Source organism: Polistes dominula, unplaced genomic scaffold (assembly GCF_049000335.1).
Source record: "Polistes dominula isolate Pdom_NZ unplaced genomic scaffold, Pdom_raw_medaka contig_482, whole genome shotgun sequence".
Lineage (NCBI taxonomy): Eukaryota > Metazoa > Arthropoda > Insecta > Hymenoptera > Vespidae > Polistes > Polistes dominula.
This window is the reverse complement of record NW_028301016.1, coordinates 852,588-865,262: the sequence shown is the minus strand read 5'-3', so window position 1 is coordinate 865,262 and position 12,675 is coordinate 852,588. Positions and strand designations below refer to the sequence as shown.

Sequence of the window (12,675 nt, the reverse complement as noted above, 5' to 3'; positions counted from 1 at the left end):
AAAGTATAAAATATAATAATAAGAAAAAAAAAGTAGTCTTCCATAATAATATTATAGTTTTCATTATTATTATTAATAATGATATTAAAAATGATACAGCACGATATTGGAGTACATTGAAATGTTTCGATAACATGTCGAGATGTAAAAAAAAACATTTTCTTTTTAAAAATTAATTTTTTGGAACAAACAAAATACTATTTTATAGTACAATAGAAATTTCAAAAAAGACAATTATTATACAGGATGTCCAGAATGTTGATTTAGGAAACTGAAGAGTTATAAAATTTTGTTTTATAATTAATGAACACTTTATTTATCGAATTTGAATAAATTAAGAGGATATATAAAAAGTATCAACCAATTTGAAATACAATTAAGTAATATCAGAAAGTTTATGTGGAAGAAGTAAAATAATATTTAAAACAATAAAATATTAAAAGAAATAAACATTAAATGTTACATAATAATATTTTAGTCAATTATTTAGTCAATTATTTAGTCAACTATTTTTAGGTTAAAAACAACAGGTTACTAAACGCTACTAATGTAAGTTGTCGGTAATTAATATATGAGTAGTACAAAATATAATCTTTTTACACAAAATTTGATGGTTTATCAGAACCCAAGGAAAAGAAATTAGACATTCCATTTAAAAAAATTACGATGATCTTGATATCTCATAAAAAAATTACTTTCAAAAAAAGTTTTGTTTATCATTACATTCGTCCCCTAATATAGTTTAACTATGCAGAAAAAATTTGTTCACACAATGTATAATTTACGAGTTATTTTGAAACATCCATGACTCACCCTATATGTTTTATTTTTATTTTTTCGATAAATCAATTTTTTGGGACACCCAGTATATATTGTAAGATAACTTACGAAAAATAAAGGGGCGATAAAATGACTAATAAATATTATACCTTAAAACTAAATAAAATCAATCCTACATAATATTATCATTTTGTTTTGTATATTTTTTACATATTTGTTTTATAATGGGATATCTTTAAAGTGTATAAAAAAATCTGCAGTCCAATTATTACTATCAGAACATTAAGACCTCTTGTCAGTTATGAGAAATGTCCTCTCTTCGTCATTCGATTTTCATATTTATGCACACGATTGCCCTTTCGTATGACGGATCCGTTTCGTGCAGGATCGGAGCTTATCGAGTCGTTTCCAGGTGAACGAGGATCGAAGCCCGTTGAATTATATATATGTGTGTATGTATGTGTATGTGTATGTGTGTGTATATAAACGACAAGGGATCGATGCACGAAAATTCTCGATATATCGCTTTTTAAATTCGTTCAGGGAAAACTTTTCTTTTAGGGATGTCATAAAAGCAAAACGTTATACATCGTACCTTCTTTTTTGTATTCAAAGTGAATAAATGGAATGTGTTGTTATAGCTATGCATCCTAGTATTATATATTTCAAGCTATAATAATGTTGTTTAAATAAACATAAACAAGTTATTCGAATGTTAGGATATACACACCATAACGAAAATGATATTATTCCTTGCATTAAAAACCACAATAAAGTAGTTCTATGTATTTTACATATCGGAAAGTGATATATACATGTGGACCACTGCTTTACTTTTGTATTTCCGAAGTGAAAACTTCTTTAGAATGGCGATGATTTGAAAAAATGAAACACGGCATCGATGCAGCGATTCGATGCAGCGACCACGATTCTAAGTAAGGAGAGAAAAAGAGACAAACATATAGGATTGAGCCTGCGAGAGAATGAGATAGAATATAGTTAACCAGTTTTTTCCATTCTTGGTCTTTGCTTAGTAGTCCCCACTCCTGGCTACTAAGCTTTGTATATATATATATATATATAGATAGATAGATAGATATATGTATGTATTATTAGGGTCTGTGACTACAAATTTATCAAAAATGAAAAAATTCAACATGGCGGAATGCAATATGGCGATACAAACATTTTTATTAAAATTAAACATAGTGACATACAAATTAAGAGTTTAGTAATATAAAATTATATTACGAGAAAAAGTTTTCATTGTCAATGTCGCGGTCGTAAGAGTCGTAAGTCTCTACATCTGTATCTGACTCAGAGGCACAGCTACTTTCAACTATTTCTTGTTCTTCTTGAATATTTACAGATGCAGTTGATAATAAATTAATGGTTTCTGTGGAAAATGATTTGAGCGGTTTAACAGGCAACTTTCGGCAACTAGAAATGTACGGATCAGATGCAACTAAAAATCTTTTAAAAACATCCTCCATTGTTTTTTGACGATAATTTTTTCTTGCAAACTGTAAACAATTGCAGTTTCGTGAATCCTTCTGTAGTTGAAGTATTGGAACCTAAAAAACAAATAGCATATTGCAATATTGCTTGTAAATAGCAATACAATATTGCTTTGTTACAATATTGTTTTATTAGAAGAAGTACACATATAACTTGTCACACCGAAACATGAAGGTCTACATCGCAATAATCAAGAAGGTCTATCGCTGCCCTTTTCACCGTGATTATATATAAATTCCTCCACCAATGGTCCTAAACACTTCCGTCGATCCTTTTCGAAGTTTCTTGATTATTCTAAATACATTTTAAACCAAGGACCTCTCTCCGATTTCTGTTTCGAGAATATTCGAGAGATTTCGGTTAACTTACCAAACAATAACAACAGTCAATATCATTATACATATATTTATTGGGAAGGTTATATATATTGACGACTACCTTATTAACTAATATCTTATTACAACAAATAAATATACCGACAAATTTGATTTTAACTATGGGAAAGTTTAGATATTTTCATATAAATACGGGAGTATATATATTAATAGTAAAAAAAATATCGCAATAAAAATTATGCTATGTGTTAAGTTGGAAAAAAATGCGTGCAATAAAATAAATTTCATTAAGATAAGATAAGACAAGTAGTTTCAGAATTATTAGTGGACAAACATTATGTGACACTGAATTTTTATATATAGACTCTTATTAATTTATTAATATATAGAATAAAAAATTGTATATTGAATTTTATTAATTAATATTATTAATTAATAAGTTATCTTTGCTTCATCGGTTTTACGTTCTTCAGTTTCACAATTTTTAAATCAATCTGATTCTAAAGAAGTTTTCACGGGCACCCTAGTATTATATAAAAGTCATTTAGTGTTCAAATATAATTCTTTAAATATCTCAAAACAAAAGACATATTACTTTTAAACCACTTTCATAATTATATAAGAACAAATAATTTATAAAGAACAAAAAAAAAACTATAAACTATACTCTGTACTATAAAAATAATATTATTTTATTTATATACTGTGTAAAATTCACAACATTAGCATTAAATTCTCTCATTCTTTCTTTCTCTTCTTCTATCCTTTTCTCTCCCTCATTTTCAATTCAACAGAATCTGTTTGTGACTTTCGGTTGATTTACTGCAACTCGGCGCGGCCATTCGGCCACCCTCAAAGTCCAAAGTTCAGCCTGCTATTTGGAAGTGCGGTCGTTTCGACAATAAGCCGAGGCAGATACGACGACGTATATTCTCGAATACCCTGGAGAACGATCGAAAGCTACGTTCAAGCTTCCGGTTTACGTCCAAGGATAAACCGACTTTTCCAGTTGGGAATAGAAAAAAGAAAAAAAAAACAGGACGGAAAAGAGAAAAAGAAAGACAGAAAGAAAGAAAGATAGAAAGATAGAAAGAACGTAAAGGAGGAAGTCGCGGTTCCTTGTTGGCTATTCTCAACATCTACCACTCGTTTTGAAGAATCCTTTGAAAGACGTTAACCAATGCGAATCTCTTAAAAAACTTTCGCATTATATTTTGGTATCTTTCTTCTTTTTTTATTATTTTTTTTGTCATACTTTATCTTTATTATTTATGACAGAATGAATTTCATGCATGAATTGTTGTTTACCGAAAATATTTTATCAAAACGAAATAAATATCAAAGGGAGATTTTGTTGTTTTCGAATTTGTAAAAAATAAATATACATTTATTATATCACCATTGATATCGGAATAAAATTATTCTTTTACTTATTATAAAAAAAAAAAATGGTATATTCGTCCAACGTGTGTTTGGTAATTAAAAAAAATAAATTTTACTATTATACAATCGAAATGAGATATTCCGCGAAATGTTCCAACGTATTATTTATTTTAATTATTAAAATGTTTAATATAATATGTTAAAATTGGATCACAGAAAATATTATATATATAATTTATATTTTTCTTTTACAATTATAATAATCATATAAAAATATTTATATTGAAAATTACGGTAAAATGTATTTTTGAAATTTATTATAATAAGAGGAATAGACATTTTATCCATTTAAATTCTCTTATTATTAAAATTGAGATTCATTACAAAATGAGATTTCTATTCTTTAATTACATTTGCATTCGATATTATTCTTTAATAACAGGTGTTGTATTTCGAATTATGTATTTACCGTTCTTACCAACCGCAGCGTGAAAAGCATTTTACAGTCGTATCGAATAAGAAAAAAAAAAAGAGAAAAAAAAAGACAAAGATAGAAAAAGAGATCAGGTCGTGGTGGTCGTCGAGAAGAGATGGAAACCAAACAGTTAGGTTAGGAATGCAGTATATATAGTACGAGTAATGCTGAAACAGAACTTTGCAATTCTGATCGTCGTCGTTTCCAGTTACGACTGCGGCTTAATTTCTCTAGATTACGTTCTCAGGTGTATCGGCACAGTGCTAGTGCACACCCACACCCTTCAGGAATACCTGAATTATACCGAACGCTCTAATACCTTAATAAGATTATATAGAAATTTAATAAGATTATATAGAATGATGAAAAAAAAGGACAATGAAACGAGAAGTCTCGAACGAGTAACGAACAATTTGAAATTATAGATGGTTAATGCGATATCTAATAACAAAATCTTTATAAAATTTTGACGAACAAATGTGTTAATCAATTTAGAAAATTAAATAACATAAAAAGTCACGAATGATTTGAAATTATTAATGGTTAATGCGATATCTGATAAAAAAATCTTATTAAAATTTGACGAACAAATGTTTTAATCAATTTAGAAAATCAAATAATGTGAGAAGTCTTGAACTAGTAAACGAACAATTTGAAATTATAGATAGTTAATACGATATTTAATGTAATAAGAAAAAATTTAATAAATTTGACGAACAAATGTGTTAATCAATTTAGAAAAATAAATAACATGTCACATTTTTATAACAAGTTTATTATATTATTTATTTTTACGTAAATCGATGTATTTGTTTTTGATAATTGTCATATCTTATTTTTCTAAATTAACAATATAGAAAAATTTATTGTGATATTTTTAACCTTATTACTATCGTAAAAGAAATCCTTTAAATGTCTTAAATAAAATTTGCTAGATGGTATTTTAATTATTGGTAGTCGTTACACAAAATATTCAATATATTTGATAACAAAAATTATTTTAAATAAAATATAAAAGTGATTGTAAAAATTATGAATATTTACAATAAACAAAAGTGAAAGTAACGCATTCTTGTTTGAAAATACTATTATCTTAATTGTTAAGTTTGTAATCACAACAATATAAAAGTAAATCAAAATACGAAAGTAATAGGATATTTATGAGGATATTAAATGTAAAATAATAAAATTTAAATCTTTTTTTTTCAAGTATCCTAAACATATATTGTAATATATAACGAATGAGTAATAAATTAATGAAAAATCCTAAACATTAAATTATTTTCAAATTAACATTTTCTAAAATTTTTGTAAAGCAATTTTAGAAAAAAGAAATTAGGATATTTAGGTTCGTTGCCAATTAAATCGAGTCCTCCCCATATTTGTTTCAGTTCGTTAGGTTTCGTGAGCCATGAATAGGATGCAGTCGTGAATATCGAAGTAATTTTCGCGCTTGAACTACATCCACGTTATTACGTCAAGGATCGATGAACGATGACACAGAAATGACGCAACGGGGCCATCGGATATCAATATAGGCGTATCAAATAAGCTAATTATTCATTAAATCGTGATAACGCGTCATTTACGTAAAGGAATTACACCTTCAGGCTAATATTTTGCGCATAATAATTTTAAGAAGGGAGAGAGAGAGAAAAATAGAGTAAAACGATATTCAAAGCGTCGTTTTCCCGTTCTCTCGTGATACAACGAGTACCTGTCGGCTCTTTCCTTCACACCGGAAGAAGAGTGGTTATTAAAACTTCGTTATAAATTTCAAAGTTATGGAAAGAAGGATGAGTGGGTGGATGGTAGTGTAGAGGAGACGTTAGCGCTAGCTGATGGAGTTTGAGGGAAGATAGAATGGAGAACAAACGTAACTGCTGCCCGTCAAAGGAAATACTTCACTGCTAATTGTAAAGAGGAAATTATTATCTTACCAGACGTAATTTCCTAGTCACGAATTTCTCAAATCTTTTTGCGGTCAAAACTTGAGAATATTTCTTTGGCATAAGAGAATACTTCTTATTTAACGTTAATCTTATTTCAAGTTTTATCTACGTTTAGAATATTTTTATTCTAAACTAAGAAATTATTATTAACTTTTTTGAAAGTAGTTTAGTATTTTTTTTTTATGGTTAATAAGAGAAAATGTTTATAATTTAAAATCAAAGATGTTTTAAAATGATCGTGGATTGTTAAATTTGATAAATTAGTATACACTAATGCCTTTATTTTGTTGTCATATCCTGCTACTGGATGACCGAAATGTGGTCAAATTATTAGAACGAAATTTTTAAAAGCCATTTTAAAGAAAATTATGATAATAATATTGACTGCAATTTTTCATTTAAAAAAATCCTATTTTAATTGCTTGTAAATGAAATAATTTTGAGATTTACCTCAAAGTGAGGTTAGATATCAGTGAACATGACTAATAAAATCCTTGTACAATAAATAAAATTACTTTTTGAACAATCTAATACAATATTGATAATTATTATATATTTACATTATAATTAACATCATTGATATAATAAATTTTTGTATCTTAAATGTTGAATACATATTTTTAATGTGATATATACTTTATATTTTTTATATTGCAAAATTATTATTTCAAATATATTGTTGAATAAAATGATTCCTAACAAAATTTAATTAAATGATCTTTGTTAAAGGGAATATTAATGGAGACACGTAACGTTCTATATATTTCAATATGAAGCTAATGACGATATTAGTAACACCTGCATAGGCAATTAATATATTATACAGGTTATCCCGTCTAGGGAATAACCCTAGCTAAAGGCACCAAACTAAATATTTCTTTCATTTACAATATTACAAAAACTATTTTCTAGGTCATTTGTATGATGAATATCTACATTGCAAAAAAATATTGTCGTATCAAAGAAAAAAGACGCGTGCATATAAATTATCGTAGTCGCTAAAAAGAAAAATATATGATCGTGAATCATAAACTCAAACTTTTTTTTATTTTCAACTTCAACCAAAATAAATATATATTGCTTGTTATAGTTGTCTGAATCACTGGACATTTTTTAAAAAAATTTTTAACGAATTATTCTTTTTTTTTTTATATTTCACTCGAAACATTTTTTTGTTACGTACGATACGAAAAATCAATTAATAGGACAAAATTGTGAAGTTCGATTGCAAAAAAAGAAAAAAACAAATTATAATGAAATCTCTCGAAAAAAATTGCAGGGTGGAAAAATTGTTTCCACAATTATTTTCTCCATAAAATAAACAAAAATAGCATATTAATAGTTATTAAAATATTTGATATAATAAACCAATTGATTTAATTGTCTTTAACGAATCTTATTTGATAAAGATTACATTTATCTTGATACTAAGATAAATCACATATAATGCTATTGTAATGGAATCAATTTAATAATTTAAAAAGATTAATGTGTCATCGTATACTTACATCATCGTTTAACTTTTCCCATCTTTTTCTTTTTATCTTTTTTTCACTTTTATTTTATGCTCTTCGTTAATTGCTGGATTTAATCCCATTTAACAGTTTCTTACATTCGATGAAATAGAACGATAAAAATGATTCCCTTTTTTTTCCTTCCATCTATTCATGGATTCTCGCGATTCGAAGGGTAGTGTACTACCACCAAGAAGAAAAAGAAAACGAAGAAGAATAATTAGCTTCATTAGAGAAGGTCTGTAAATGAAATGCCCAAGCGTAATATAAAATATATTATACGTGGAATGCTTTCGAACATTTTTCCCTATCTTTTCGAACGTTTTCGTTTAAATGAAGGAAGAACTGGCTGGGGAGAGGGAGGGGGAAATATGTAATAATTTTCTTATCCTACGTTTGTTTTCTTTTCCTTTCCATCTCTCACACCTATCTGTATTTATTTTTTGCATTTTATTATATATTTTTTGTTTGTTTGTTTCTTTCTCCGTTCTCCACCCCTTCTTCCTCTTTCGAAAAAAGAAACGTTGTAAAGGTCACAAGCACGTTTGGCTAATTAGCCTGCTTTACGAGTAATTAGTCAAGAGTTGTCGTAATTGATTCCGGTGTTTTGGTGCATAAAAACTTAACGGGTCAGGAGGTTTTAGTGTAAATGAGAGAAAGATTGAGAGAGAGAGAGAGAGAGAGGGAATGAGATAGATATATATGTATATGTATGTACATTTTGGATAGTACATACACACACATACATTGAAGTGAGACGAACGATGAAGGAAGACTTTCAGAATAACGTGTTTCTCGAAAGTAGTTCGTGGAAAGTTTAAGCATACGCCACGTACTACTACCTCTTTCAATTCTAAATGAAAGGAGAAGAAGACAGCTTTTCCAACTTGTTCAGCATAGGCTTTCGTAGAGGGAAAGGTATTTTCATTTTTCCCCTCCCTCTCACCCGTTACGATTCTCCCTGCACCATCTACCTTCTGTCCTTTACAAAAATTCAGTTTTTTGTTGTCCTCCTTTCCTAATTCTTTCCGGTCTTGGTTTTGTTTAAACCCTAGGTCTTTTTCATTAATATTTTTCGATTTTAATATTGAAAAGAATACTTCACTTGAATCATATTGCCTGTATTTTTGTTAACTTTTGAATACTTAAAATTTATTTATTTCAACCATTTGATGGATAATTTTTTTGACAATTTTTGTTTCTTTTCTTTTACTAATTAATTAATTTAAAAATATTAAAGAAAAATATTTTAAACACTGTTTAATTTGATAATTACGCTTATATATGAAAAAAAAAAAGAAAAGAAGTGAGAAACATTAAATTTAATAATAAGAATATTTTTTTTTTTGCATCGTACGACAATAGTGTAAAATAATTAGAAATTCTCATTGAAGAAGATGAGAAAAAAAGAAGGGTGGGTAGGAATCAATTCGTATATTCCGATAGAAAATGCGTTCGGTATTAAAACTGTTCCTCGAGTAAGTCGATCGAACGAGAAAACCAATCGAACGGCTCGAATTGTCGATAATCCGAAGAAACGGAGCGCGTCAGCGAAAAAAAATGCGAAAAGAAAATACGCGGGTCCCCCCGAAGTCGGTTGAATATATATACATATACATATATATATATATATATATATATATATATATATATATATATTCGCGTGTTGCTGCACATCATTGCGAAATGGCGGAATGTGGGATGGGATACGTTGAAGAAGGGGTTGGAGAGTGAGAGAAAAAAAATAGGAAAACGAGGAGTGGAAGAGGAGGGTGGGTGAGTGGGTGGTGGTGGTGGTTGAAATGCAACCACATACAAGAGTTGTGTGTGTGCATGTTTGTTGGTGCGATAGAGTAAAGTACTGGATAAAGATAAAACGAAAGAGTTGGAGTATAAAAGAGAGGGGGAGGGTAGGGGGAGAGTTGGTCTAAAGAGAAAGCGAGGAATTGTCATTCGGTGGAATTGCAATTTCTCGCTGACGCGTGCTGTGTTGTGTAACCCCCGGCACATGATGAGTAAAGGCGGACTAATGATGCACACTAGACTTAATGCTCCGTTCCCGTTCTCATTTCCCACAAAGGTGCGAGGTGCCTGCGGAACGTCAGCTTGGAAGTGGTTCCGGAGGCAGTGCAACGTGGTCAGGAGGTGATTCTGCGCTGCCATTATGATCTCGAGAAGGCGCCCCTTTACTCTGTCAAGTGGTACCGCGGTAGGCACGAGTTCTACCGATACTCACCGGACCAAGAACCGACCACCAAGATCTTTAATGTCACTGGCATATACATTGATGTAAGTTGTTTTTATATATGTTTACTTTTATATTTACACGCGCTAAGCTGTTACCGTATATAACACGAGCCTGATTTATAACCAGATGCTCTCATATTGTCACTGGTTTGTGTTTACATGGTTTTAGAAGTGTTCTATTTAACTTGACTACTTTTAAAACTTTGAGTGTCAAGTATGTTTTAAGAATAGTATATATATACTCTTGTATAACATTGGTTCATATATATGTATAAGTAGTACAAACATTACAACTTTGAAAATTGTATAACACTATATATGCAAGTAGTGTTCTATTTTACTTGTATACTTTAATTAACACAGACAATAGTACATTCCTGTTTTGTATTCGTTTATATACAAGAAAATTTGAAAAATTGTTACTTTTGTTCATACGACACTCCATACAAGTATTCCATTTAAACTTGACTACTTTTAACATGTAGAGAACAGTATATTCCTATAAAGTATTGGTTCATATAACACGATACAAACATTGTGACCTTTTGTTCATCTAACACCACATACTACACGTGTCGTGTTTGATTGCTATAATACTATATTTCAAGTACATTTACAAAATAGTTAATTTCTTTATAGTATTCGGTTTCTATAAAACAATGTAGAGAAATTGAGAATTTTCTTTGTGTAACATCGTATACAGATTTCCCATCTAACTTGACTGCTTTAATACTTCGCGTGCAAAGCATATTTGCTTTCTGTTCCCTGAAGTATCGAAATATTCATAAGCAATTCGCGCTTTAGCTTACGACTTATGTTCGAGAATTTTGTTCTGTATAATCGAAGGTGAATCAAAATTTCATGTAAAATCCAAAACATATTTGTCTTCTTTGAAGAAAGTCTACTGTTTTCCGATATAAGATAATATTGAAAAGAAAATGAAAAAGTTACGAATTAAAATGCTTTTAATTTTGATTATATGAAAATTAAAAACAATTTTTTCAATCTTTATATTTATTAAACTTTTAATTGTATTAATCAACTTTGGTGTTAGTGAAATGAAACTATGTCAGCGTGAATGCAATGACCTACATTATTTACTCTTATAATTCTTTGTTTTTCTTTTATAATTTTCTATCCTGATAGGCTTCTTTAAAAAAGTTATAAAGTCATTTACGATAAAACTTGGGATTTATTCGACCTTCTGTTTTTATCGTTGTATAATAATTTTGTTTGCATTTTACCTATTTACTATCGTCAAACCTCATTTCAGTTGACATGAACTTTCATCGAACTTTATTTTAATATTTCTGTATAGTTATTTAAAAAAGACACCTAGTTTTAAATTTTTGTAATAAAACATCTTCTTAATAGTTTTTTATGCAAACTACTAATTTCATTATTTTCTTCTTTTTTCTATAATTGATATAATAAAATATTTATAATTAATTAGGTCATTAATATTCGATCAATTTACGAATATGTGTGTGATCAGATATTACCCTAACATTTTTATCCATATAGCACTTTTTAAATTTCGTTTTAATTCTACAAATCAGTTTTCATCGAGTGTAACAATACGCTCGAAAAATGATTCGTTTATGTTCCGTTTCAAGAGTTTAATCACAAACTGAAATCCAATCAATCCAATTTTTTTTTCTTTTTTTGTTTTTTTTTATTTTTATTTTTATTTTTTTTTCATTTAAATCATACTTAATCCGATTCCAAAACTCTCAACTGATGGTTTTGAAATTTTTAGTATTTCAGTAATCTCTCGTTTAAAACGTAAATTATTTCAAATATTTATAAAAATGTTTTTGAAATAATAAAAAATAAATAAATAAATGGAACAAAACTTAAAGTCATGTTATAGCTATATAACTATAACTAAAGTCATGTTATGTTTAAAATATTTAATGTGAACAACTTTAGTCATTTTAATAAATGAAAAAGAAAACAGATAGTTAAAAAATAAGAACATCGAAAAAAGAAACATGATTTGATGAATGAAAACTTACAATTAGTAAAAAATTAAATCAGCAAGCTAATACAGGTTTTATTCTTCTTTTTTCATTCTTTCATTTATAAAATTACAATGTAATAGCAAAATTAAATGAGATTTCAAAAAATGAATCCTTAAATTATATTATAACGGCTGTAATAATCAAATTTTAATTAATTTGATTACAAATTCATTATTTGTTTTTAAAATCATTTATTTTTTCCTTAAAATATCAATAATATTACTAAAAATTAGTAATTTTAAAATTTAAGCCTTTACATTACCATAAATAAGAAAAATAGTGTCAAATATAAAATAGTAAAAATTCGTTAATAATTTTACATTAATTTTTTAGTAATAATTTTCCAATTACTTCGTAAATTCAGAAAAACAGAATACTTATAAGACGAAATGAATCTTTTTAGAGAAATTACGCTTAATTTAATTAGTCAGAAAAATTTGTTAATAA

At 28.1% G+C, this 12,675-nt stretch overlaps 1 protein-coding gene across 1 annotated transcript in view; it reads left to right on the top strand.

Annotated features, from left to right (window-relative positions):
* The window catches only part of LOC107064439 (uncharacterized), a 272,414-nt gene that overhangs the window by 168,434 nt on the left and 91,305 nt on the right, over positions 1-12,675 (top strand). The window contains exon 2 of the mRNA XM_015317128.2: positions 10,038-10,246. Coding sequence (XP_015172614.1) covers positions 10,038-10,246 — 209 coding nt within the window. The remainder of the gene's footprint in view (positions 1-10,037; positions 10,247-12,675) is intronic.